General features: G+C 35.6%; 7 protein-coding genes and 2 long non-coding RNA genes across 10 annotated transcripts; 7 read left to right on the forward strand and 2 right to left on the reverse strand.

Annotated features, from left to right (window-relative positions):
- The first annotated feature begins 3,864 nt into the window (after window positions 1–3,864).
- LOC130508754 (uncharacterized) lies at window positions 3,865–4,981 on the forward strand. Its single transcript, XM_057004415.1, has 4 exons — window positions 3,865–3,966; window positions 4,069–4,160; window positions 4,488–4,547; window positions 4,669–4,981. Exons 2-4 carry the CDS (start codon window positions 4,122–4,124, stop codon window positions 4,807–4,809), a joined length of 240 nt encoding a protein of 79 aa, XP_056860395.1. The 5' UTR covers window positions 3,865–3,966; window positions 4,069–4,121; the 3' UTR covers window positions 4,810–4,981.
- Window positions 4,982–6,019: 1,038 nt separating this feature from the next.
- LOC108840975 (major latex allergen Hev b 5) lies at window positions 6,020–6,770 on the forward strand. Its single transcript, XM_018613769.2, has 2 exons — window positions 6,020–6,263; window positions 6,368–6,770. The coding sequence occupies exons 1-2, from the start codon at window positions 6,153–6,155 to the stop codon at window positions 6,599–6,601; spliced, it is 345 nt and encodes a 114-aa protein (XP_018469271.2). The 5' UTR covers window positions 6,020–6,152; the 3' UTR covers window positions 6,602–6,770.
- Window positions 6,771–9,145: 2,375 nt separating this feature from the next.
- Window positions 9,146–13,221, forward strand: LOC108842877 (uncharacterized). Its single transcript, XM_018615920.2, has 18 exons — window positions 9,146–9,412; window positions 9,498–9,626; window positions 9,696–9,863; window positions 9,933–10,016; window positions 10,108–10,158; window positions 10,296–10,352; window positions 10,439–10,521; window positions 10,606–10,729; window positions 10,805–10,864; window positions 10,934–11,188; window positions 11,273–11,426; window positions 11,503–11,630; window positions 11,726–11,773; window positions 11,858–11,988; window positions 12,077–12,159; window positions 12,270–12,444; window positions 12,546–12,823; window positions 12,912–13,221. Exons 1-18 carry the CDS (start codon window positions 9,167–9,169, stop codon window positions 13,073–13,075), a joined length of 2,418 nt encoding a protein of 805 aa, XP_018471422.2. The 5' UTR covers window positions 9,146–9,166; the 3' UTR covers window positions 13,076–13,221.
- LOC108842878 (homogentisate 1,2-dioxygenase) lies at window positions 13,093–15,459 on the reverse strand. The gene is made up of 9 exons (XM_018615923.2): window positions 15,140–15,459; window positions 14,732–14,962; window positions 14,577–14,656; window positions 14,320–14,487; window positions 14,067–14,242; window positions 13,921–13,990; window positions 13,679–13,833; window positions 13,522–13,605; window positions 13,093–13,436 (listed from the first exon to the last, which is right to left on the reverse strand). Exons 1-9 carry the CDS (start codon window positions 15,319–15,321, stop codon window positions 13,203–13,205), a joined length of 1,380 nt encoding a protein of 459 aa, XP_018471425.1. The 5' UTR covers window positions 15,322–15,459; the 3' UTR covers window positions 13,093–13,202.
- A 708-nt stretch (window positions 15,460–16,167) lies between these two features.
- Window positions 16,168–16,863, forward strand: LOC130505246 (uncharacterized). Of its 2 annotated transcripts, none has more exons than XR_008941594.1 (4): window positions 16,168–16,296; window positions 16,386–16,422; window positions 16,499–16,718; window positions 16,821–16,863. It is a non-coding gene; the product is annotated as an uncharacterized LOC130505246 (long non-coding RNA). The 2 variants fall into 2 exon arrangements; XR_008941595.1 differs by having other exon boundaries at window positions 16,644–16,718.
- A 28-nt stretch (window positions 16,864–16,891) lies between these two features.
- On the forward strand, window positions 16,892–17,832 carry LOC108841794 (uncharacterized). The gene is made up of 3 exons (XR_008941599.1): window positions 16,892–16,985; window positions 17,080–17,202; window positions 17,292–17,832. It is a non-coding gene; the product is annotated as an uncharacterized LOC108841794 (long non-coding RNA).
- Window positions 17,833–18,498: 666 nt separating this feature from the next.
- LOC108839868 (UDP-glycosyltransferase 79B9-like) lies at window positions 18,499–20,189 on the forward strand. The gene has a single exon (XM_018612648.2). The coding sequence runs from the start codon at window positions 18,706–18,708 to the stop codon at window positions 19,999–20,001; it is 1,296 nt and encodes a 431-aa protein (XP_018468150.2). The 5' UTR covers window positions 18,499–18,705; the 3' UTR covers window positions 20,002–20,189.
- A 2,348-nt stretch (window positions 20,190–22,537) lies between these two features.
- Window positions 22,538–24,110, forward strand: LOC108838197 (UDP-glycosyltransferase 79B10-like). Its single transcript, XM_056993351.1, has one exon. It carries the CDS (start codon window positions 22,580–22,582, stop codon window positions 23,921–23,923), a length of 1,344 nt encoding a protein of 447 aa, XP_056849331.1. The 5' UTR covers window positions 22,538–22,579; the 3' UTR covers window positions 23,924–24,110.
- A 539-nt stretch (window positions 24,111–24,649) lies between these two features.
- On the reverse strand, window positions 24,650–25,580 carry LOC108841313 (homeobox-leucine zipper protein ATHB-52). The gene has a single exon (XM_018614084.2). The coding sequence runs from the start codon at window positions 25,327–25,329 to the stop codon at window positions 24,865–24,867; it is 465 nt and encodes a 154-aa protein (XP_018469586.1). The 5' UTR covers window positions 25,330–25,580; the 3' UTR covers window positions 24,650–24,864.
- Window positions 25,581–26,845: the final 1,265 nt, after the last annotated feature.

Consider the following 26,845-nt stretch of genomic DNA (forward strand, 5'->3'; position numbering starts at 1 on the left):
GAAAACTACTCAGAGATTCTGCAGAGATGCTTCAAACATATTCTAATGCATAACAAAAGGGGCATACATAGTTCAAACTTAATATATCTGAGAGTTACTAAACAGAGAGCTCTAAGCATCGTAATAGTCCGCTGTTGCTGTCTGGCCTCTAGTGCCAAATCCCTGTATTTCGTCTCCAACTTTGTTTGCCACGCACACTTGTTGTCTTCCTTCTGTTGGCTGCTTTTACCGTAGTGGCGATGGTACTTCCTGAGCTTCATCAGGTAAGCCGTTGCATTGGTGAAAAGACTTTTGTCGTAGACTGGGAATTCGGGTCTATCTGGTTTCTATCGACCTGAAGAAAATGTTCTCCTAAGAAAGTTTATGAAAGTAGCCATAGAAACTGTTTTTTCCTTAACAACAGGTATAAAATTTTCTTATGGATGGTTTTTCATGCACTCGATATATATAGGGAAATTTTCTTCTTCTTTTTTTAAGAAAAATAACTATAAAACTTGAAAAAAAAAATTCAAATGAGTAAAAGAGAATTGAAAAGAAGTGGACAATTATTATTGAATAGAGCGTATAGGCAAATATGATTATATGGTATAGTGGTCAACAGCTTATGGAATTTTGTCCATGCGTCGGTTCGAAGGAGACTGAGTACATTTTAAACTTTATTTTCATTTTTAGGTTTAGTGAGAAGCAAATGACGTAAATACCCTCTTCTTCAACTTAAATGATCAGCAATTTACAGCCATTTTTGTCCAATTTATTAAATATTAAATCAGTAACTGATTAAAATTAATAATGATAAGAATAATCTAAATTTTAAAAATATATTTAAAAAAAAAAAAAACTAGAGTGATTAATATTGTTTATATTCTTAATGGATAAATATATAAATTACCTACAAAATAAAAACGAATGTATTTTTGATTACATAAGTAAATAAAATTAATAATGATAAGAATTATCCAAAATCTAAAAATATATTCTAAAATAAAAAAATTAGAGTGATCAATATTTTTTATACCCTTAATGAATAAAACATAAAGTAACCACAAAATAAAAAACAATTTTTTTTTGATTAGATAAGTTATTAAAATTAATATTAATAATAAATATCCAAAATCTAAAAATATATATTAAAATAAAACCAACTTATATTAATCATATCGTTTTAATAAAAAATATATTATTTTTATTTTATTGATCCAACTATTACTTTTTGTAAGTAAATTTTTATTGTTTATGTTTAAATAGTATAGATAAGTAAAATATATGTAATGGAAAATATGAATAATAGAAAAAATGGAAAATATGAGCAAAATATAAGCAAAATATAAGTAAAAATAAATGTACAAAAACTGATAACACAAGTATAAGATTTCAAAATCAAAAATATTTTTAATGTATTAGTGTTTTCAAAAATTTAATACAATAATAAGCATACATATCTTAATAAAATATATAAACTAATAAATATTTGGAAGAAAATTGTATTCGCATATTCGGACAACGCACCTAATATCAAATAAGTGTAGATTTGCTTACCCGTTTAATTGTAGTGCTTGCTTACAAGAAGTAAAAGAGCTTCTACATTTTTAACGTAAGAATATAAATAAAGCTGGTCAAATTTACGATTATTGTTTTCAGTGTAATAATCGATATTTTATGTTATTTAATTATAAGGTGTATCAAAATAGATATGATGGTTTATAAATTTTCAGCTTTTCATGAGTTTTTTTTTGTTTTGTTTTTGAAAAGAACTTTTCATGAGTTGTTCCAATAACATAGAAACAGATTTAAAACCACCTTAAGACGAGTTAAAAATATGGATCAACCCATTTTTATGAAAACATTAATAATTGACGTCAATCACTTATAGATTTTAAAATGGATGAAACTATTTTAATTATATAAGTATTATAAACAAATTTAGACTTCAACGAAACAGATTGACTATTCCATTTTATGTCAATTAATCTATGGAACATGCTTCTACTAGATCATCCTCTCTATATATATGTCAAATTCCTAATTCGATCTAGAAATCGGTTCCAACTTTTATCTCTTTAGACTGTTGTGTGTTTAATCTCTTCTAGCAGCTAGTTGATATGCTTTTCCAATGTTTTCTCAGATCCATGGCGTTCTCTTTTTTTTTTGTCGGGTATATTATCCTATTAGAAACTATGAGAAACATTACATAGATGATATTACAGCTGACCATTCTACCTGCCTTATGAGAATTCATGTCTGACTACATCAACCTGAGCCGCCCTATGAGATCCATTCCTGACGGTATTCCTTGCGCCATGCTAAAGATCCTCTGTAAGACTTGTCTCCAATATTCTGCATAATTCGTCTTCTTTATCGAAGTGTTAATTCATTGATTCCATCTTTGAAGTTGTAGGATTTGGACTTTTGATAGTTTCTTATTTTGTTTGTTTAAAATTTTGTGTATGTTTGATTAAAAAATTGTGTATGTTTGCAGTTATAGGATTTGTACTTTTCCTTAGCTACATTTAATTTTTATCTACTTAACAATTGTCATTTAACTTTTGGACCTATTTGTTACATTTCAGTATAAATAAATATCTTTGATGGTTTAGAGTTTTTTGGATATTACACTTTTTTGGATCTACTTAAAACCTATTTCAAATAAATTTGTATTAGCCTTATGTTATTCCTTGATACCCTCAATACATATTTTTATGTGGGATAAACCGGAAACGTTAAATTCCAAACCTTCGATAAACCGGCAAGCAATATGACTTTTATTGAGAGAAAACACACCAGAAGCAAAATATCATTTCTCTACCATATTTCTAGCATAATTGTGCATATGATTTACACATTTACAGTCTAAACCGATACTACATATAGCAGCACTATAATTAATTCAAAATCAAAAATAGTGATGGTTTAAACGGAACGATTTTCGTGATGACAACGACACTAAACATATACTAACCAAAGACTAATACTTTGGATACAATCAAGTTCTCATAAGACTATTGTAACGCCCCGACCACCAAAGTTAATAGGCCACTTACGTCCGTTTTCTCGGTCCGTGGATTCCATCCCATCCGACGATCGATCGTTAATTTTCTCTGGCTCGAAATCATTGTTTACTGACCATGCAATCACCATATGACATTTTCCCTTGCTTTGGTCTCACTAATACGCTATCACGAATCATTTTCCGATAGATCACCTATTTTTCCACTACTCCAGTTCAAGCACGCTTAACTTTGGAATTCTTTTAGGATGTGCTTTGGAAAAAATAAGTCAACTTTGGTGATATATGTAGCCAAATCAATTCTCTTGACCCTTTTCACATATCACAACTTGGGATGTTATAATTATATTAAACATATTTTAATAATTAAAAATTATACAAAATATTCAGTAAATCAAGTTATGAAGAAGTTTAAAATATTTATCACATAAGTTTAAACAAATCCGACAGTATATTTAACAAATCAAAACTTATTTATCCTTTTTCAAATAAATGCTTGCTACTCTGTTCATTTCTCTTTCAAATTATTGGCTCAAAGCTACCCACTTTACTTCTTGATTTGTTTCTCATAATCTGTTTTTGCTAACTTCAGTCACTAATGGTGCCATGATTCGAGCAACCAAACATGACATCTAAACTATTAAAGCTGAAATACAAAAAGAAATTAGCATTTAGAATTGCACAAAAATTACATGCCGCCATCACAACAAATCAAATACCTTTTTTGTTTTAAATTTCGTTGACATATAATTAAATTTGGGCTTGCATATTGTTTATGGCCCAGATCACTCTTACATTTCGTTGACATATAACAAAGCCTGCTCAATTTGTTTTCTCATAACCTGTTTTACTAACTTGAATAGGAGAACGACAAGCCCATATAAACATTGCTGATGGTAAGAAAAGTTCTGTAATCTTGGAATCAGAAGCTGCAAAGATAAACCAAGTCAATAGAGCATCAGGTTAGCATTAACTATTTAGTAAGCCATGAACGCATCATAATAAGATGTCAAGCCATTCTTCAATTTGTTTCATAACAATTTTCTTTTTGTATTGCTTTCCAGGTGAGGCAGAAGCAATAATAGCTAGAGCACAAGCAACATCCAGGGGGCTGGCCATGTTATCTCAATCCCTCAAGGAAACTGGTGGCGTGGAGGTTAGTACATGAGATCAAACAGCAGTATCTTTACATGATTTCCAAAGTTTTGTGCTTAATGAATTAACCTGATTACTTAGGTGTAATAAAATTTGCAGAAATTGTTAAGTTGTCTTCATGTGATCCTTCAAATGTAGTTTGGTTTCACACCTGGAGCAGCCAATGCATTGAGTCAGATAATATAACCTACTTTCACATAAATGACTCTCTCTAGCTTCTAAATAGATGTTTCTGTAGCTTATTGGACTTACAAAAGTTGACGTGTAAGTAAACTTGTTTCGCTTTCTAAATTGGGAACTCATGCTTAATCGTGGTGCAAAAATGCAGGCTGCGGGTTTGAGAGTTGCGGAGCAATACATTCATGCTTTTGGCAACATCGCTAAGGAGGTAACATTTACAAAACACAAACTGACAAACATACTGTACCAGATTTCATATCCTTTCTTGTATCGTCCTCCCTTGGGGGTATGAATCCAATAAGAGTAATTATTGTTCTTCTTCTTGTTAGGGTACAACGATGCTGCTTCCAAGTTCTGCTGCAAATCCTGCAAACATGATCGCTCAAGCTTTGACAATGTACAAAAGTCTCGTCCCCAAGGGTGCTCTCCAAGAAACTTCAACAGTCGAATCATGTCCTAAAGAGGAATAGAAGACGTGTGGTAGAAGAAAATCTAGGAACAATAATAATTCTTTTGACCTGGGAATAGTTTTCTAGTGTATGATGTGAGAAACTCTAATTTCTGAAACGAGATTTTGCAACGGCTTTGGTTTTATAACATTGGTTTATTCTTCTTTTCCATCATCACATCACATAAACTGCATTGCTTGCCTTAGTAAAATCAATTATCTTTATAACAATAAGCTATCCATCCGTTGTTCTGTTTTTTTCTTTTGTTCTTTCTTTGTTTCTATTTGGTTGCTAAGACCACCCTCATTAAGGGTATCTAAGAAAGATCATCTAGTTGCTCAAAAACAAAAAAGAAAGAGCATCTAAAAATACAATAGTATGTATGTATATATAATCGAGGGGTTCTAAGCTTTGGAGGAAACGTAACCCAAAATATCTGAAACGTAGCCCAAAGCTTTACATACATGTATATAATATATACATACATATTGTTGTACTTTTAGATACTCTATGATAGATATTCCAATGCGGGTGCTCTAATGGTAGAAGTATGGACAGATCTACTTAGCCGAGGAAGGAGGCAGCTGCCCCCAGTAAAAACCAAGAATTAAATCTAAATACACCGGTTTAAAAAAGATTTTCGCAGCTTAGTTGGTTATAACCTTCTATATGCCCCCACTGACCCAACGTTCGATTATCAAACTGCCTAGTTTTCACAGTTCTTTTGTTTCTTGTTTTCTTTGTTTTCTTAACAATATTTTCCCTCCACCTATATAATTGTTTTTCTCTAATGTTCTCTTTTTTTGGTTTTTTTTTCCATCAGTTATGTTCACTCAGGTAATTTTTTTTTTTTACAAATAGTTCTAGTTTTTCTTGTCATTTCATTTCTAATAGGTTCATTTTTTTTTCTTTCAGCTATAGAAAGTATTTTAGTAAAAAAAAAATTTTTCCCCCACTAATTATATTTTCTAGATCTGCCACTAGATAGAAGTAGAGCTTGTGACAAGTTTGTGGGACTGTAGAAGAAACTGTGGCTAAAACGTAAATGTAGAAGAACGGTGGAGAATAAAAGGTTAAGGTTTGTTTCTCCTGTTTAATAGGTCGTTGACAGAGAAGAGCCTCAGAGAATCTATGGTGACATGAATATATTTAGTCCTTTTCTTGAAATAGCGTTTCCTTGGTTGTCCGTACAACCACTATATATATCTCTTTGTTGCCTTCTCCTACATTTGCTCAGCCTCTAATAACGAAAAAACAGTTTTGGCTTTTTAAAAAAGGATCAGAAAAGGAGTTTCATTGTTGGCTCCACAGTTCTTCCCATTGTAACTTGTCTTTGTTTTAAGCAGATTCTTTCATTCAACACCATGGGAGGCTGTGCGAGCAAACCTAAGGAGTCTGATATCCTTGAAACCCCTGCCGTAACAGAAAACGTCGCCGTGGAGTCCAAGAATGTGGAATCCGAAGCCGTTACTCAGGTTTTGTGGATAAATATATCAACTTTGGTTTTCATCGCTTGATTTCTGAGCTAAATAGCTAATGTTATGGGTGATTCTTTTTCTCCTTTCGTGGCGATTTACAGGAGAAGGCAGACGAAGTTGTTGCAGAGAAGGAAGAGCCTGCTGTAGATGGAGCAGAGACACAGAAGGAAGCTGAACCAGCCAAACCAGCTGAGGCTGAGGCTGAGGCAGCTCCAGAGGCTGTGAAGACTGAAGCAACCGTCGAAGCTGTTGATGAGACTGAGCCACCAAAACAAGAGGAGGTTGCACCAGCCAATGACACCAAAACCAACGAAGAGCCTCTTGTAACCCTTTAATTCTCAAATATCATTTCGTTGTAATCAAAACTCTTATTATATTTGTATGTTTCTCACCGCTGTTGTTGTAATGCTATTGTTGTCACACATGCACCTTATGAAATGACCAACTTCTTGTGATTTGTAATCTCCTCACAATATCAATATCTATCCCATTGTGATTAAATCTTATGTGATGTATGTGCTTACTTTTCTAATAATCCTCGGCGTTCGGTTTCGGTTTAAGATGATTTGAGAACTTTTTCGGGTTTTTTTCCACTTCTTCTAACCAAATCGGTTCGGATAGGTTCAGTTATCTTTCAATTTGGTTTGGTGTGGATATTTTTATCAAGAACAAGTAAATATCTGAAAATTTACGGTTTCTGTTATTTATTATTTTTGTATTCAAATTGTCTTGAGAACTTCTCTATGATACAAAGTATTAATTCTTTTATATAAATATAACACACAAAGATTAAAATAGTTCATTAAACATGTAAAAAGACATGTATATTCTTTTGATTAACTAATTCATAAAGTTTAGATTCGAGGAGTGAAATTTTATGATAGGAGGGTTTATGATTTTTTTTCAAAAATTAATATTTAAAAACCATATTTTTGAGTATTTTAAGAGATATAACCAAATTATCTAAAACATATTTAAATTATCGAAATTACTAAAAAAAAATAAAGCCATATTTAAACATATTTTACTCCCATTTATTAATCATCCTTCCCTGAAATCAAAAGGGCTTTAACTTATGGAAAAAATGCTCTGATTACCACACTATGTTCTCTACTCATGAGACATGAGAGCTTATAAAGGTGATACAGTAGAAATGTGGTTGGGAGAAAGTCGTTTGGTTCCCCAAGCTACACCTAAATACTCCTTTATAACATGGCTGGTGATGCATAACAGGCTCAGTACGGCATATCGGATGGTGAGATAGAACATGGTCTTACCAACTCAGTGTGTGCTTTGCAATAGTATAACTGAAACTAGAAACCATTTTTTTTTTCCCGTGAGTTTTCTTCCTGGATTTGGCGCAATCTGGTGAAGGGTATACTACAAAGGAATTACACCACGTCTAGGAATGAGCTTGTTCAGTCTCTCTCAGGTTCAGAGTGGACCAACATGAGATGAAGCATCTCTGAGTTTGTCATTCAATTCTCAATTGATCGAATGCCCTTTTATGGTTTTAGACATCTCTCCCAATAGCCTGTCGATAGTGCATCCATAAACCTTTTTTTTTTTCAAATCTACTTTTTAACGCAAATAAAAAAATCTTAAATATTTACCATTCACGTTTCGTTTTAATTTTAAGACAAAGAATCATAAACTGATGATGTTTTGTTCTATTTTCTTACAAGCTTTAAGTCACACGAACCTGTTACTATGCCAGTTGAATTCATAATCCTCCCATAGACACACTCAGTTCTTGAAATCAGAAGTTTTGCAAGCATAATCCTGTAATTCGGTTTGCATATGCTAGTAATGTTTTCCAGAAATACAAAAGATAATCCATTTTTTAAAGGGATGTATTATATCCAAAACTCGGTCCTAATATTACTTATTCTATCATAATACATAATCAGCAAACCTCAATCTCCTCATAGCCCAAAAAATGGACCCATGTGCCCATGCTGATACTGGTGTTCCTCTTAGTGGGAAAACCAAAAAGTTTGGTTGGTGAGAACTGGAATTAGATGCTGATAATAAAATTATGAAGTGTCTAAACCCCATCCTTTCTCTAAATCACACCCTTTAAATCTAAATTTAAAATCTCAGATTAATTAATTCTTAAGATATGAGTGTCTTTTACCTTTTTAATAAACATATTTTGTCATTTTAATCTATGTCTGTTATATTTGTGATAAAGTTTCTTTTTAGAAATATTTCTATAATATTATTTTAAAAATAAATGTTCCAAAATATTAAAAACACCAAAAATATCCTAGATACATATTGGTTTTCCATCCAAATATATGAAACAATTTTATATTATTTTTTAGATATTTAGCATATACTATTTAAATTTATAGTGTATATTATCTTTCTTTTTAGATTTTAAAGGTGACTTTTGGATTCTAAGAGCATCTCCAGTGTAAAACTCCATTTTTTCCTCTAAAATGGAGTAAAAGTGAATATGGACCTCCAAAATGGAGTAAAAGTGAATATGGAGTAAAATTACTCCAACCTACTCCCTACTTCATTTTTCACTCCATAATGGAGTCATGAACAAACAAAAAATAGATTATTCCATTTATAGAGTAAACTTCAAAATGAAGTGAGATATGGAGTTAGGTTGGAGCATATGTTACCCTATAATCACTTTTACTCCATTTTGGAGTTAAAAATGGAGTTGTTGGAGATGCCCTAAGGATTGGAATATCTAAAAATCAAATATCAAAGAAATTAGTCAAGTTTACAAATACATTCTAAAAATATAAATAATGAGAAAAAAAGAGATTTTAATCCCTTTTTTTTTTTGATCAATTAATCCAATTTTTTTTTTTTTTTTGATCAAATTAATCCCATTTATTTATTAATCGATTCTTCCCCCAAAATCAAAAGGGCTAAAAAGAATGCAGACTTTATCGATAACTTTCTCCAACTGTGCCCTGCTCCTTAGAAGAAACCCTGTCCGAAACAGAGACAGAAACAGAGTTAATCTGAGTGTCATCTCTTCTCCTTCTTCTTCTGCTCCAACTCTTATTTGCCGATCAAAATCGAAATCGCAAACAGACAGCTTAAGAGTGTTGGAATGGGACAAGCTCTGCGACGTCGTCGCTTCTTTTGCTCGTTCTTCTTTAGGTCGCCAAGTCACAAAGGTTTCATCTTTTTTTTTTCTTCTTCAAAACCTTATCTCTGTAATAAAACTTCTCTGCTTTTAAACTCACATTGACAATTTTTTAGAAAAAGCTTTGGTCTCTAGATCAGAGTTTCGATGAAAGCTTAAAGCTTTTGGAAGAAACAGAGGCCGCCATTAAAATGCTTGAACATGGTTCCTTCTGTCTCGACCTCTCCACCATTCAAATCTCCCTGGTAACTTAATCAGTTTTGTATTCTTTTTTTTTTTTTTAATGTAATACTGATTTTGTGTTGTGAAAAAAGGTTGAGTTGGGCATACGTAATGCTAAGAGGAAGATGTCTTTGCGAGCAGACCAAGCACTTGAGGTGGCTTCTCTTCTTCGCTTCTTCGACAATCTGCAGCTTGGTCTCAAATCTGCTATTAAGCAAGATGGAGATTGGTACAAACGGTTCATGCCTATATCTGAAATGGTATTTTACAGATCATTCATCTCAAGTTGGTTGTGGTGGTAGTTTCATACCTCTCTCTTTTTTTTGCAGATAATGCTACCTGTTATCAATAGACCATTCATCAAGTTGGTTGAAGAAATTATAGATATTGATGGAAAAATCAAAGATTCTGCGGTTTGTTCTTTCTCTCTCTCTCTCTCACTCTTTGAATACAGCGTCAAGAGGCATGATCTTTAATGGTTAACTCGTCTTTATATTGTTTCAGAGTAATGATCTTAGACTATCACGTGAACGAGTCCGGACACTTGAAAGAAAGGTCCGCTTTGATTGCTAAATAAATGATGAAATATTTTGTCCAAATAGTATCTTTACATGACTGTTTTTTTCTCACTGATATTTGTTCTTAAGATTAAAGTAAGATTGTCTGAAACCCCTCCTGTTGTCTCCTTTCAGGTGCAACAAATGTTGGAAGCTATTGTAAGGAACCAGAAGGCTAATGAATCTAAAATGGTAAAGCATCCTTTTAACATGGGGCAGGAGAAATTAGCTAACTTCTGTTAAAGGTCTTCACTGAAAAATTCAAAATAAAATTCCAGGTTGTAGCTGAGATTGGCAGAAGATGGTGTATACAAACAAGCTCTAGTAAGCTAACTTCTGTTGATGGTCTTCTGCTTTCCAGGTTAAAACTTAAATTTGCAGTTTTTTTCAGATTGTGCTTTAATCTTTTTCAAGTCAATCCTTTTGAAGGTAATATGTGTTACAGTGGTTCAGGTGGAGGAACTGCTACTGAGCCACTAGCTGCGGTCTCTATGAACGATGAACTCCAAAGTGCGAGAGCATCAGTTGCACGGGCTGAGGCAGATATTCTCTCAATGCTAACTGCAAAGGTAGTTGAACATTGATTTCAAAAGTTGAAACTCTCTAGATACCTTTTTGTTCATTTTTGGATTCAATCAATACAGATGCAAATGGATCTTGATCAAATTGTGGATGTGCTGAAATACTCAATCCAGCTGGATGTGGTAAGCATGCTTTTACTCCCTTCCATGAAAAACAATCTTCCTAAGTGTGTTTTCTTGTTTTGCTTTTAGATAAACGCTCGAGCTACTTATAGTCGTGCGTATGGTGGTGCACATCCTGATATATACTTACCACCTGAAGATGGAGTAGACTCTGAATCTTTATCTGCTGGAGAACAGTCACCTAAGAATAACCTCTCAGGTGAGGAATCGCTTCCTAGGAAAGAATGGTTGCTGTATCTACCTAGATGTTATCATCCTCTATTGCTTCACCAACACAAGAAACGCATAAGAAAGACGGAGGACGCTGTAAAATATCATAAAACAGTAAGTTCCCTAATGATCATTGCTCAGATTCGGTGATACGTGTTTAGCTGAAGTTGTTAAGTACATGGTTTGATTTTGTTTCAGGCGGATACGGTATCAGTATCAGGGGCTCCGCCAATCCCAGCTGATTTTCAGATCGTTAAGGGGACTAGAGTTGTGGTCATTACCGGTCCAAACACAGGAGGTAAAACCATTTGCTTGAAATCAGTTGGACTCGCTGCTATGATGGCTAAATCAGGTAGAGCCATATGTTCTTCTGTTATTTGCTTCTTTGAATTCAAAACTACACCAAATGATTGCAATGTTGTTTGTAGGTCTATATGTGCTAGCATCTGAATCTGCTCGCTTACCTTGGTTTGACAACATCTATGCTGATATTGGCGATGAACAGTCCTTGCTGCAGTCACTTTCTACCTTCTCCGGTCATTTGAAACAAATAAGTGTAAGCCTGTTTCTATGTCGCTGCCACGCCTTTCACAGTTCAACAGATGTCTCCTCTTCTCATCTCAGTGTTTTTTCTTACTGGTTAACTTTCAGGAGATTATCTCGCATTCAACGAGCAGATCACTTGTGTTGTTAGATGAAGTAAGTTACTACTAAGACTCGAGATATTTGTAGTGAACATCTGCTTGAAGGAGTCTGCTTTAAACTGTTGGTGCTATCTGACAGGTTGGAGCAGGAACAAATCCGCTTGAAGGAGCTGCATTAGGGATGGCAATTCTCGAATCTTTTGCAGAGAGCGGTTCTCTGCTCACGATGGCAACTACACATCACGGAGAGCTTAAGATGCTTAAATACAGGTTTTATTCTGCAGTTCTACCGTTTTTCTTGGATCATCCAATGTTTTAGAGAGTAATAACTTCCTTTTTCTTCTACATATTTTGGTAGCAATTCTGCCTTTGAGAATGCTTGCATGGAGTTTGATGACCTCAACTTAAAACCCACTTTCAAAGTATTATGGGGAGTACCAGGTTTAGCTACAGAATCATCAAAGACTCTTTAGTGATCTATTTTCTTACACCTCTGAACTGGATTCAGTGTTAAAAGTTTTCACTAAGCCATGTCTGAAAATGATTGTTAGGTCGTTCAAATGCAATAAACATAGCCGAAAGATTGGGGCTTCCATGTGAGATCATCAACAGTGCTCGTGACCAGTATGGCTCTGCAAGTACTGAGATCAATGAGGTCATACTTGACATGGAACGGTACAAGCAAGACTATCAGAGGCTTTTAAACGAGTCACGCCGTTATATAAGGTAATAATAATCTATGGTTGTCTCAGATCATTAAACAAGATTCAAGAACCAAGAGTCAGGAGCTTGTACACTCTTATAAGCTTGTCTTTTTTGGTTCTTAGGATCTCAAGAAAGCTTCATGAGAACCTACTTACAGCAGAAAAGAACATTAACAACCATGCCACTAGAGAAAGACTAAAGATGAGACAAGAACTGATTCAGGCTGGATCAATGGCTCGTTCTACACTTCGCAGAACATTGCAACAGATTCGTGCATCTGCTGCACAATCTTCTCGGACAAAGGTAGCTACACAACTCCAAACCCAAGTCAAAACGACCAAGGATGGAGATAACGTTACTCGTTCACCATCATCTCTGGTAGCCAGACGACCAATTTCTGGTATTAAACTAGAGTTTTAGCCATTTGAAAGATATCTCTATTCTCTGGTTTTGATATTTGAAACTGAACCATGTTTCTGAACTAACAGAAGATGCAGGGAGTGCGAAGCTTCCTGAAGTCGGTGACTCTGTGTTTGTTTCTTCTCTGGGCAAAAAAGTGACTGTATTGAAGGTAGAACAGTCAAAGAAAGAGATCTTAGTTCAAGTAGGCATCATGAAGATGAAAGTGAAGCTGACTGATGTTGTGGCCTGAATCTCTTTATTGTGATATTAGGAAACATTACCTGTTTATTGCAATATACACTGTTTTACATATGGTAAAGAAGGTCTGTACATAATTGGTTATTGACATTACACATTAGTTTATGTTTTTTTTATATTTACTCTGAAGCTTCTCTCGTTGTCTCTGTTGTTTGTTCAACGTTAGTCTCGTTCAAGGCTATACGTGAGAAATGAGACTTGAGGCCAATCCAACATTGGTAGTAATCGTGATCGAGGAAAGGAGACTCCAGAGCCCAGTGGCAGACTCTAGGGATCAAGGCTGACTCGAACATGAAAGCCATTGTCCCTGTGAGTTTGGAAGGAGCCATTGCATTTACACGAGCAATCGTCGCCTACAAAATCATTTACACAAGAATATGATGTTGGAGTAAAACGAAATCAAACTTGTGATTGACGCTGCATGAGATGGATTGATACCTCGTATGTGGTTGTATCTGGACCATGAGGTGTCATACAACTGTGAAGGCTTGCTCCACCAGGGAGAAATCCATCAGCTTTGGCCTGCGAGAAGTGGAGTCAGCTTCTAGATTTCAGTAGTAGGGAGAACACAAGCCAGTAAGTAGAAGCATTTTACCTCGTAAGCACCGTAGATTAGGCCCATAAATTCACTCATGCAGTTACGATGATAGTAAGGAGGTCGAAAAGTATGCTCAGCAACCAACCACCGAGGAGGGAATATGACAAAATCAAGCAAGGCTACACCAGGTTTATCAGTTGGTGCTGTCAGAACTGAGAGAGCCATTTACATTGATTATCAGTAAGATAGCACAATTATAAGAAGAGCACGACAATTAGGCATCGATATAGTGCACTTACCTGTATTTACAGATGGATCTCCATGATCTACAAGAACAGTGTTGTATGGACAGAACTTGTGCAGGTCATACTGCAGATGCAAAAAATATGATATGGTCAGAAAAGTTGTGTTCAATGTTTCAAGAGCTTACAGTGTATTAACCAACCTTATAAGGCACGTAATTGCCATGCCAGGCGACGACATTGAAGGGAGAGAAATCTTGTTTAGCAGTAAACAGCTCACCGCCAAACTTCTGAACAATCGTGTAGTCAGGCCGTAGTCCTTCCTCAAACCACGCCGTTGGTGCAAGAAAATCTCTCGGTGCAGCAAGACCATTGGCACCTTTCAAACGATTAAAAAAACATTCTCAAAGAGACAGCCTTTTTTTATAACACTATCCAGAACTCAAGTACCCTTACCTATAGGTCCAAGATCAGGAAGCTGAAAATGAGCACCGTAGATTTCAGCCACATAACCACGAGACTTCCCGTCTGGCAAATCAACGGAGAAGCGGAAACCTTGTGGTATAACAGCAATTTCACCAGGAGACACCAAAAGCCTCCCACACTCTGTTTCAATCCACAGCCCTGAAAACAACAACACACTCAAACACACATCAGAACAAAGACTAAACCTTTAATGATTCTATATATATATATATATAACCAATACTTACTTCCAGTCTGAGGAACAAACAAGAAGTCACCATCAGCGTTGCAAAAGGCAGAGTCTTTCATCCCTTTGTTAGCAGTGTACCTTCCAAATGCAAAATATCATTACTTTTTATCTAAAACCAAAAGAAGGGAAGAAGAAGATCTCTCTCTTGTATACATGTGAATAGCGAATCCATGGCGGAGAAAGGAGCTTCCAGCTCCACATATAGTGTACAGCCCATCAACGAAGTCAGTAGGCTTATCAGGAACATCCTCAGGCCTCCAACGAAGCTGAGTCGGATTCGTACGGCTGTTCGACGCATCGAACTCACTCACGAGCCTCTCGTGAGCAGGAACACGTGGCTTGAAGGGCTCGTGCGTCACCGATGGCTTGATCCGATACAACCAACTGAAATTATTTTTAAAAAAACGATGAGTGAGAGTAATCTTCTTCCTTACCCCTGTCTCTTAAACACCAATCTCAAAAGGACTTTATTTAAGAGGCTCCTCGGAGATTTGCTTCTTACAGACAGATAGAGAGGCAAAGAAGATGATATCTCATGAAACAGAGAGTAAAGGAAAGGACCTTCGCTGATTGAGCTTGCGAGGGGAAGTGAAAGAGGTGCCGGAGATCTGCTCGGCGTAAAGACCGAGAGGACAGACAAGAGGACTGTTCTGATCTCGAGGCAGAGCTCCGGGGATGGCTTCGGAGGAGAAGTGGTTGCCGAAGCCTGGTTGGTACTCTAACTCTGCAAGCTTATCTCCCATGGCTCTTGCTTCTTCTTCTTGGTGAGAGAGAGGACTGGAGAGACGAAGACGATTCACTTTGGTTTCAGTTAAAGAGTTATAAACGTGGGGGAGTTTTGGTGGACGTTGACATTTCGATCAAAGAGGTAAGAGAGACGACGTCTTGTTTTAAAACTCCTTTTCTATGGATTCTCCAGCGTGGCAGAGTGTCTATTTACGTCACTTATCTTTTTTCTTTTCGTCACGAAGCTTCGCACAAAAAAGGGGTTTATTAGGCACAAATGGGCTTTTAACAATCAGGCCCGTTTCACATGTATTAGTGCTTGTTTGCAAATCTAATTTTAAGAACATACACAACAAGTGTTACATTTTGTAAGATTCGGTTTCTCAACCTTTGAAACAACAACATGAATGCTAATAGACTTTACGGACTATAATTTTACCATGTTGACTTTCAACGTATACTAGTAAAAAACACAGCACCGAGGCTAGACCAAGAACTACTTTGTAAGTTAGATCATGGTCTTTTCTCAAAGAGCTACCATATCAGCAAATACTCCTGTTTTTCATCACACCAACCAATGACTGTTTCAAGCTACCATTTGGCATGAACTTAATTAAGTTTACGAGTGATTTGATTTTGTTCTTCAATATTTTGAGTTCTTTTTTAATAGATTCTGAAATGTATCAAAATTTGGTACGTAAAGTAATTATGTTAATTACTGATTTTGGAACATTAAGTTTTATATAATAAATTAAATTTTATGTGCTTAAAGAATTTGTTTTGCTAATAGAGCCCATCTACGTAGATGCATTTATCTAGGCCAAAAAATTACAAAATATAGTTCTTAATGTTGAAAACCCTAACTCTAAACTAATCCTAAGCCCCTCAGAACGCTCTCTATCTCAATCAATTCGTCTTGTCCTTTAGGACTTTATTTTCTCGTTTAACAATGGTGGATGCCGAACAAGTTCAGTTAATATTAGGAGTTATTGGTACGATCCATCTCCTTAACTGAGAATGTCTCTGTTTCACTGATTAGCACAAAATTGACATAACTGGTAATGTTTCTGTTTCTTTGCAGGGAATATTACAAATTTTGGAATGTTAGCTTATCATATGTAAGTATAGTATATAAAAAAAAATTCCCTTTTTCTGTAGTTTGAGTTTTAGTTAATGCGTTTAGTAATTTCGTAGACCTAGGTATATCAAGGTTGTGAATGACGGATCCGTGGGTAACATGCAGCCGGATTTTCCCCTAGTCAATCTATTGTATTGTGCAATTTGTTTTATGTACGGCCTTCATGATGACACAATACTTCTTTGCATCGTCCATGCCCAGGGGCTTGTATTTCATGGTGCTTGCTTGATCATCTACCTACTTAACTGTGAAGGCCCGAAATCAAGAAAAATATATGTAAGTTGATAAATGTTGCACTTTTGTTTTTTATTCATGATGGTGGTGGTGATGATGATGATGATGATGATGATGATGATGATGATGATGATGATGATGCAGATAAAGGTGTGCTTATTTGCAGTTGCTGATATAATTGCGATGTTAGCCATTATTTTGATTACATGTATGGTATGTAAAAGTCTTGATTCTAAACTCAAGTTCCTTGGTGTTACTTGTGTCATCATATTCAACATTATGATGCTGGTAACTCATGTTGCAACAATCGTAAGTCCTTTCGATGGTTAAATATTTATCAATTATATGTGTTTTTTTTGTCTTTCCTTTTTTGGTTGATTTTTTTTTCTTTGTGCGCGAATAGGCAATAGTGGTGGAGACGAAGAGCGTTGAGCTCATGCCATTTTCCTTAGTGCTCTTTGGTTTCATAAACTCCATAGTCTGGATGGCTTACTCTTTGATCTACAAAATCAATATTTACCTCTTTGTAAGTCTTTTATTTTTCATTCAATTTTGATTTTAAAATTAAAGATTGTTTTAATTGTAACTTTTTTATGGTTTTTTGTTTTGTTTCAGATATGCAGTGCGATTGGCGCATTCTTGAGTGCTTCTGAGATAGTCATTTATGCTCTGTACAGACACAAGGTTAAAACATGCAAGGTGAAGTCAGCTTGAGAGATGGAAGAATTTACCTCAATTGTGAACTCTATCAATGCATCTAATATTACGAATGTTTGAATATTCTGGATTCGTTTCTTTTATCTGTAGAGAAACGTAACTAGTCTAACATGTCTTGTTTTAAGAGAAATTGAACTCTATACGCGGAAACTAAACGATATTTGACAAACACATGTTCACTATTGATAACATCAATACGTTTTTGCTCCTATATACTTGATAGCTCTAGAGCACAGGTAGTCAGGTAGCATGATCTTTTTTACTCTGTGAGCACGGTCACATGGCTTCAGCTCAGGGTGTGGCAAGAGACGTTATTAAAGAAGAATGCATGGACAATCTTGCGTCTACACTTCCATTGAGTCTCTACACCTATCCAACTTTCTAAATTCTGGTTTGTTCGCTTAACTCAGGATTTGACTCAGGATGGTCCATTGTTAATCCAGGATTTCCACGTATGTGCTTCTGATTTCATGTAGCATAGATTTGTTGTAAATTATATTTATATATTTATATATATATATATATATATATATATATATATATATATATATGCTCATGAATAACATGAGAAATTTCATAAATTAAGGATGCAAAATCCTTTAGTTAAGCAATTTAATTAAGAATTCATTAATATTTTTATATTTGAGTCTCGGTTTCAAACCCTCCAAAAATGTAAATTATACAAATTATTCAGAAAAGATCTTTTGTAAAATTAAGGATGCAAAGTCCTTTAGTCCAGCAATTTAGCTAAGAATTCATTAATGTTTTTCTATTCGAGTCTCGGGTTCAAACCCCAAAAATGTAAACTATATAGATTATTTAGAAAATGATTATAAAAAATGTTTTGTATGATAAATGACGTATCATCAGATATAAATCAGATTTTATAGGATGGCTTCGAAAGGACGCAATCAGACATGTATTTTCATAAAGTAATAAAACTGTCAACTAGATGTTAAAATAGTATGAGAAATAATATTAGTAATGAAACAAAAGCACCAACCACCACAAATAATTGACCTAATAAGGACCCATCAATCCCACCTACTAATTAATTTCTAGCACAAATGATTAATCTCCTGCAGCCCACTAATAGTTAACTAGACCACCCTTCACACTCTTTCACAAGCACATTGTCAAAGCTAAATAAAGCCATGTTCTAGGAAGGGAAGAAGCATCTTAGTCGCAGAAAGCATAAAAGAAAAACAAAAACAAAAAATGCTTATGATTTGAAATACAACAAAATTTTCTTATTTCAGATTTTGCTTTGAAGATTTGTGTTCCGTTCTTGTTTCGGCAATTCGTAAAGAAAATGGTCCAAAAGTTTCACGCTTTTATGTTCCCGTGGTTTGCTTTTGGTCATATGACTCCATACTTGCATCTAGCCAACAAGCTAGCCGAGAAAGGTCATAAGGTTACTTTCTTGCTGCCCAAGAAAGCTCAGAAACAGTTGGAACATCACAATCTTTTCCCGGACAACATCGCCTTTCATCCACTAACTATTCCTCCTGTTGACGGCCTCCCCGCTGGCGCTGAGACAGCCTCGGATATCCCCATCTCATTAGGGAAGTTTCTAACTGCAGCCATGGATCTGACACGTGATCAGGTGGAAGCCGCGGTTCGTGCTTTGAGACCGGACATGATCATATTCGATTTTGCGTATTGGGTACCTGAAATGGCCAAGGAGTATAGAGTCACGAGTATGTTGTACAGCGTGGTATCAGCTACTGCTATAGCTCATGACCTTTCCCCTGGCAGCGAATTAGGAGTTCCTCCACCTGGTTATCCTTCATCAAAGGTGTTGTTCCACCCACGTGATGCTCACGCCTTGTTGTCTCTCTCCATGTTCTACGATAGGCTATACCATCGCATAACCACAGGTCTTATGAATTGCGATATCATTTCTATTAGGACATGCGAGGAAGTAGAAGGTAAATTCTGCGAATATATCGGACGTCAATACCAGAGAAAGGTTCTTTTGACCGGTCCAATGCTTCCTGAGCCAGACAAGAGTAAACCACTTGAAGATCAATGGAGTAGTTGGTTGGCCGGGTTTAGACAAAGCTCTGTCGTGTTCTGTGCATTGGGAAGCCAAATCACTCTTGAAAAGGATCAATTCCAAGAACTCTGTTTAGGAATGGAGCTTACTGGTTTACCTTTCCTTGTAGCGGTAACGCCACCAAAAGGAGCAAGGACGATTCAAGAAGCGTTACCAGAAGGGTTTGAGGAGAGGGTGAAGGGTCGTGGAATAGTTTGGGGAGAATGGGTGCAACAACCGTTGATATTGGCTCATCCATCAATAGGCTGCTTTGTGACCCACTGTGGATTTGGGTCAATGTGGGAATCTCTAATGAGTGATTGCCAAATAGTCATGCTTCCATTTTTAGGTGATCAGATCCTCAACACTAGATTGATGACTGAGGAACTTGAGGTTTCGGTTGAAGTACCAAGAGAAGAAACAGGATGGTTCTCCAAGGAAAGCTTGAGTGCTGCTATCATTTCCGTGATGGACAAAGATAGCGAGTTAGGGAATCTGGTCAGGAGGAACCACATCAGATTGAAGGAGATTTTGGTTAGTCCTGGGCTACTAAACCGGTTACACGGATAAGTTTGTGGAAGCATTGCATGATCTAGTCAACGTAACAAATCTTGAATGAAATACTTTGCTTGTAAAGAAGAATATGCTCTCATTGGTCTCTATATCCTACTATAAAATAATTTACGATATAAAATACAAAATCATGTTGGTGGGGTTTCTATCAAACAGTTATAGTCATATGCAATAAGTTCAACGTCTTCGATAATTTCAAAACTTAGTTTTGTGTTAAACCTTCTGATAAATGGATTAGCAATGTTGTCACCTAACTTAATACAATCTAATAGTTTTATATTGTTTTTAATATGACGAAAATTTCCACTATTGAAATTATTTAGTGATCAGGCCAAAGCCCTTTTGTCTGTTACAGTGTTGTTCGCATATTTGTGGAGTTAGTTTCTTCCACATTAAAATATTTTCTATATAAAAAAAATTAAAGTCATTATCTATATGGTCGACATAACCAATAAAACTTGCTTGGACGTTTTTCTTTACAATAATTGAATAAGGGTGCTTGAATAAACAATCAAGTTCATTCAAGACAACTGATCACACGATTTAGATGAACTCAATTTTATGACTTTAATCTCTTTACTAATCACCGTTTAAAGCTAGAAACTGGTTATGAAAAAACTCATAAAGTGTTAGTCTTGATATTTTGTTGAGCACGTTGACAAAAAAAATATTTTGTTAAGCACACTCTCCTTTGGATTTGCAAAATGAATTTCTTGCTTTTGTTACTGGAACGTGAGAGTACTGCATTTGTGATGTGTTCCAGTGATATTATGACGGGCTGATGTGATCTAGTTTTAAACCCGAATTGTGAAACCGTAAGTCACAATTGAGTCATTTGTAATACACCCAGATCAATTCACAAGGAATTGGTAACAACGTACAATGTTTGTTCAATACTTCGACAACGATGTGTTGGACTAATGATTTAGCGTTTACAATTGCATCCATTGTTCCGCTACTTTTATTTCTGTTGAGAGGAAGGATTTACGACATGTTTGAGTATTAACAATTGATGTTCTCGGCCTAAGGAAATTATTTAGACCAAAATTTCAGACACTTCGATTATTCAAAACAAAACAAAAACTTCGACAATCAGTGTATATTCTTCGGGAATAATTTTCGACGATAATTTTTGGAAGTTATTTCCTAAGAAGCAATGATCCGCCAGAAATACTTTGCGAGAAGCTTTTTCACAGCTTCATTTAATTCGTCTGTTTTCTTGAAATGACTCACTCGCTTACAACAACATGTTCTTTGATAAAAACTCAAAAAAAAAACAACAATAACAGAGTATTTCTTCTAACAATCGTAAATGTCAAAGAGTCTCTCCGTCCCACTTAACTTCCTCCTGAATATCCCGAAATGTCAGTCTCATTTGAATATTCCTTTGTTTCCTTATCTTGCTTCCCCTTTTTCTTCTTAGATTAGTATACTTGTAACGGCCTATCAGATTCTCAAAAGAAAGCTTGAGCGGTGTGATCGAAACAAAGACAGTGAATACTAGGGACAACGTAAGGATGAACCACGCAAAACTAATTAAAGAGATTTTGATTAGTCCTGGATTATTAACCGGTTTTCATATTTTTAATAACAGTCTCGAAATATTGAATAATTAATAAGCTATTTACAAGTTTTAACTTTTAATATTTATAAAATCATTTAGAGATTTATGGTAGAAGAAGAGGTTGCATAATAATAACTATTAGTATTCATTTATGAAAAGAAATATGCAAATGGTCTAGTGGTTTGGCCTTCCAAAGTTTGTGTCTTAGGTCAAGAGTTCAATTCTCCCTAGACACTTTGGAAGTACTATTCTTTCTTTTCGGACGTTTTTCTTTCTTTTCTTTTCTTGTCAAAGTTTTCTACGTTTGTTTTCGACAAAATAAACTAACGTTACTTTTCCGCATTGGGAAAAGACAAAAAGAGTTTGAATAACTACAAAAATATACGTTAGAGAGCACGAATTCAATATCCGAAATTTGTAGATCTAGATTCGTTGATATTTTTTTTTGGCTCAACTACAACTTTCATGAGTACATGATTAAACCACACATACAATGGAGTCAGATAGATTCGTTGATATCTAGTGATCTCCAGATAAGTTTCCAATAATAATATAAATTGACCAAAACATAAAATAGAGTATATTAAATAATATAAAATGACCACAACACAAAATAGAATATAGTAAATCACAATATTCCACTAATCAAAATTTTGAGATCCGAAAAAAGTTGGCTCGAATTAAACCAAACCCAATTTAAGATTCCATATATTTTGTCCAGTATATAGTGTGGCACATGGCACATGAAATTTTTTTTTTTTTTTGACCAACATGGCACATGAAATTCACTACTAAATAAACCTAAAACACCCATCAACTACTAATAATTAATTTAATATACCAATTACACACTAATATTTTACCTAATGCACCCTTCAGTCCTTCACACAGACTCGCATAATAAATATAGGCCTGCTCGTGAGAGGGGAAGAGCATCTCATCAATCGCAAAAACCTCACAGTCAAAAAAAAAATTTCTGTTCTGCTTGTTTTGACAATTATAGGAGAGAAAATGTGCCAAAAGTTACATGCATTCATGTTCCCATGGTTCGCTTTTGGTCACATGACTCCTTACGTGCATCTAGCTAACAAGTTAGCTGAGAAAGGCCATAGGGTTACTTTCTTGCTGCCCAAGAAAGCCAAGAAACAGTTAGAACATCTTAATTTGTTCCCGGACAGCATCGTCTTCCGCCCTATTACTATTCCTCATGTTGATGGTCTCCCTGCTGGCGCCGAGACTCCCTCCGATATCCCGGTCACGCTATGGAGGTTCTTGTCCACAGCCATGGATATGACACGCGACCAGGTGGAAGCTGCGGTTCGTGCCTTGAAACCTGACATTATCTTGTTCGATCTTGCTCACTGGATTACGGAAGTGGCGAAAGAGCATGGAATCAAGAGTATGCTGTACAACGTGATATCAGCTACATCTATAGCTCATGACCTTGTCCCTGGTGGTGAACTAGGAGTTCCTCCACCTGGTTATCCTTCATCAACTCTATTGTTCCGCCGACATGATGCTCACGCCTTGCTGTCTTTCGCCGTCTACTACAAGAGGTTTTACTATCGTGTCACCACGGGTCTTACGAACTGTGATTTCATTTCCATTAGGACGTGCGAAGAAATCGAAGGTAAGTTCTGCGACTATATAGGGCGTCAGTACCAGAAGAAGGTTCTCTTGACCGGTTCAATGCTTCCTGAGCCAGACAAGAGTAAACCACTTGAAGATAAATGGAACCATTGGCTGGGAGGGTTTGGACCGGGCTCTGTAGTGTATTGTGCACTAGGCAGCCAAATCACCCTGGAGAAGGACCAATTCCAAGAACTCTGCTTGGGACTGGAGCTCACTGGTTTACCCTTTTTTATAGCCGTAACGCCACCAAAAGGTGCCAAGACGATTCAAGAAGCGTTACCAGAAGGGTTCGAGGAGCGAGTGAAGGGTCGTGGAGTAGTTTGGGGAGAATGGGTGCAGCAACCATTGATATTGGCTCAGCCATCAGTAGGCTGCTTTGTGAGCCACTGTGGATTCGGGTCAATGTGGGAGTCTCTAATGAGTGACTGCCAGATAGTCTTGCTTCCATACTTGGCTGATCAAGTTCTCAACACGAGATTGTTAACTGATGAACTCGAGGTTTCAGTTGAAGTGCCAAGAGAAAAGACAGGATGGTTCTCTAAGGAGAACTTGAGTGCTGCTGTCACCTCTGTGATGGACAAAGATAGCGAGATTGGGGATCTCGTGCGTAGGAACCACTCCAAGTTGAAGGAGGTTGTGGTTAGTCCTGGATTGTTAACCGGTTACACTGATAATTTTGTTGACACTTTGGAGAACCTACTCAAGGAGACAAATCTTGCATGAATTTGTGTTTCTAAAAACGCAATAAGAAGTAGACCATGAAGTAGTTGTATTTGTTCAATTTCCCTTTCTTTGATTGATTCATCACTCTTTCCTTGTTTAGTTCGTTACTATATGTTTCCACATATAGTAATTTGTTTAATGTTAAAATTTTTGACAGATATTGACGCCTTGACCAAAAAAGGTCTCATCCTTTCATGTTTCCATAATATGTTTTGGTCATGTGACTCCATACTTCTGTCTCGCCAACAAATTGGCTGAGAAAGGTCACATGATAATTTTTTGTTCCCTAAGAAAGCTTAATCTATTCTTAAACCACATAGTTTTTTAACCTCCTATTCGAATCAGTGTGGAGTCTCTGGTGAGTGAATTGTCTTGCTTACATATTTGAATGATGATACTCAACACTAGATATACACGAGGTTCGGATGGAAAGCGAAAAGATATGGACAAGAGGGATATTTCTCGAAAGAAAGATTGAGATTTGCGATCGTGTCTGTGATGAAAAGGATAGCGAGTTAAGGAATCTGTTGAGGATGATTCATACCAAATGGAAGAGATTCTGGTTAGACCTGGACTATTGACCAGTTACACCTATAAGGTTTTAAAATCATTGCAGAATTGGTACATGTTGAACAATCTTGAATGATAACACTTCATGTGATCAATAAGGTAAAATATGAAAGTAGACCATTAAGTTTTTTTTTTTTTGGTTTCTTGTGTTGTGATTCTTGATTGCAGTTATTTAATACTCTTTAACTATATCTACTATCCGGAAAAAAAAAAGAAAAAAACTATATCTACTATCCAGAGTTGAAATAAGAAAGAAAAAAGTCAAATCTTTCTTTTCATTTTTCACACACACTGGTATAAGTAAGCGACTATAATTACAATAGAGATAATATTGAAAATATTGGAATCTCGTCGTATGTGTTGCAACAGAGTCAGACCCATGAGGTTGATGAAGATCCATGTCCATTGGTAACGAAACAATCATAAAGCTCGTCAAAGACCACCACTTGGTCATCATGACCTTCTTCACAAGAACCAAGATTAGAATTATCCACAGGAGAATCTTGATGTGTGAACAGAGCAAGCTGATTCCTAGACCTTTTAAGCTCATCTTGGAGAAACTGCACTTGATTTTCTAACTTTGCCTTATCGGAGAGAACTGCTTCAAGCTTGGACTGGAGATTGCAGTATTGGAGCTCGAGAGACTGAGTCTTGGACCTGGCTCGCTTGTTCTGGAACCAGACTGCGACTTGTCTCTGAGGTAGACCTAGCGTGTTGGAAAGTTGAAGCTTGAGATCTGGCTCGAGTTTATTGTTCAACGTGAAGCATTTCTCCAGTTGTCTAACTTGCTCTTGTGTTAGCCTCTTTTTCTTGTTTCTACTCTGAGGATTCTCCATTTTCTCTCTTTTTTTCTTCTTGTGTTATGTACAACGTTGTGCCTACATATATATATATACACACACACACACTCACACTTTTGCGTTAGTTCAAAAAGAAAACCTCGAATGTATTTTATGTAAACCACGAGAAAACAAAATACATTCCAACTTGGTAATCGAAATTGAAGTCCACTAATCTGGTGTAACAGACTACAGATACGTAAATTGATTTTAATGCATCGATGTGACAAAGGAACTCATTAATAGACTATTATCGTAATTATACTCTATATAAAACACTACGATGTATCCACTCGAAAACTAGTTATCTAGAAAGTGTCTTTTAATTAATATTTTCGGACTTTAACTCATAATCTCTCATATACTTTCTTGATGAACATGTTAAATAATTTCTCATATATACTTGAAATAATCTTAACCACATGGGTGTGGTCGGCTGGCATGGCGCATAGCGTCTCAAAATGTTTCTAAGGGATCGGGTTGGAATCCGCGCCAACTTAGCTTTACCCATCCATGTGGCGAGGTAACATGAATATTTTTTTTTTTTTGCGAGTAACCGGGTCTAACTGGTACCGTGGTCAGATCTCCATAAACTAGTCGATTGAATCTCGGCCCGCTAGATACCCCGAATTATCAACAAAAAAAGACAAGATTTAGGTTCACCCCCTATGGTGAACTTTTAAATTCACCACTTCACTTAAAACCAATCAAAGTGACACGTAGATAATTAAATAAAAAATATCAAAATTATTAAAAAAATAGTTAAAAAAATAACTTCAATTTTAATGACGCTAAATAAACCCTAAACCCAAAATCTTAAATTCTAAACCAAAACCTATACCCTAAACCTAAATTTTATATCCTAAACTCAAATCATATATCCAAAACCCAACTTCTAAACCCAAAATCCAAACCCTATACCCTAAACCCATCATATATCCTATACCCTAAACCCAAATGCCATACCCTAAACTCAAACCATATACCGTAAACCTAAACCATATACCTTAAACCCAAATCTTATACCCTAAATCCAAATCTTAAATCTTAAATCCAAATCTTTAAGTTTAGGGTTTAGATATAAGGTATATAATTTAGGTTTAAAGTATACGGTTTGAGTTTAGGATATACGATTTGGGTTTAGGGTACAGGATATATGATGGATTTAGGGTATATGATTTGGATTTAAGGTTTATGGTTTGGGTTTAAAGTTTAGAATTTGAGTTTACGGTATATGGTTTGGGTTTAGGGTATAAAATTTGTGTTTAGGATATATATATTTGGGTTTAGAATTTAAGATTTAGGGTTTAAGATTTACTTAACGTCATTAAAATTGATATTATTTTTATTATTAACTATTTTAAATAATTTAATAATTTTTATTTAATTATCTACATGGCATTTTGATTGGTTTTAATGAGAATGGTGAATTTAAAGGTTCACCATAGGGGGTGAACCTAAGTCTTGTCCACCAAAAAAAATAATCTTTAGAAATTCTGATATAAAATTAACA

The sequence above is a fragment of the Raphanus sativus genome, chromosome 2, assembly GCF_000801105.2.
Source record: "Raphanus sativus cultivar WK10039 chromosome 2, ASM80110v3, whole genome shotgun sequence".
Lineage (NCBI taxonomy): Eukaryota > Viridiplantae > Streptophyta > Magnoliopsida > Brassicales > Brassicaceae > Raphanus > Raphanus sativus.

Excerpts from the sequence above, each read along its gene's own strand:
- LOC130508754 (XM_057004415.1), top strand. The coding sequence starts at position 4,122 with ATGTTATCTCAATCCCTCAAGGAAACTGGTGGCGTGGAG. Across the intron at positions 4,161-4,487 it reads AGGAAACTGGTGGCGTGGAG|GCTGCGGGTTTGAGAGTTGC; the intron begins GTTAGTACATGA and ends GCAAAAATGCAG. Across the intron at positions 4,548-4,668 it reads TTGGCAACATCGCTAAGGAG|GGTACAACGATGCTGCTTCC; the intron begins GTAACATTTACA and ends TCTTCTTGTTAG.
- LOC108840975 (XM_018613769.2), top strand. The coding sequence starts at position 6,153 with ATGGGAGGCTGTGCGAGCAAACCTAAGGAGTCTGATATCCTTGAAACC. Across the intron at positions 6,264-6,367 it reads AATCCGAAGCCGTTACTCAG|GAGAAGGCAGACGAAGTTGT; the intron begins GTTTTGTGGATA and ends GGCGATTTACAG.
- LOC108842877 (XM_018615920.2), top strand. The coding sequence starts at position 9,167 with ATGCAGACTTTATCGATAACTTTCTCCAACTGTGCCCTGCTCCTTAGA. Across the intron at positions 10,522-10,605 it reads GATGGTCTTCTGCTTTCCAG|TGGTTCAGGTGGAGGAACTG; the intron begins GTTAAAACTTAA and ends TATGTGTTACAG. Across the intron at positions 11,774-11,857 it reads CACTTGTGTTGTTAGATGAA|GTTGGAGCAGGAACAAATCC; the intron begins GTAAGTTACTAC and ends GCTATCTGACAG.
- LOC108842878 (XM_018615923.2), bottom strand. The coding sequence starts at position 15,321 with ATGGGAGATAAGCTTGCAGAGTTAGAGTACCAACCAGGCTTCGGCAAC. Across the intron at positions 13,991-14,066 it reads GCAATTACGTGCCTTATAAG|TATGACCTGCACAAGTTCTG; the intron begins GTTGGTTAATAC and ends TTGCATCTGCAG. Across the intron at positions 13,437-13,521 it reads CAGATACAACCACATACGAG|GCGACGATTGCTCGTGTAAA; the intron begins GTATCAATCCAT and ends ATGATTTTGTAG.
- LOC108839868 (XM_018612648.2), top strand. The coding sequence starts at position 18,706 with ATGGTCCAAAAGTTTCACGCTTTTATGTTCCCGTGGTTTGCTTTTGGT.
- LOC108838197 (XM_056993351.1), top strand. The coding sequence starts at position 22,580 with ATGTGCCAAAAGTTACATGCATTCATGTTCCCATGGTTCGCTTTTGGT.
- LOC108841313 (XM_018614084.2), bottom strand. The coding sequence starts at position 25,329 with ATGGAGAATCCTCAGAGTAGAAACAAGAAAAAGAGGCTAACACAAGAG.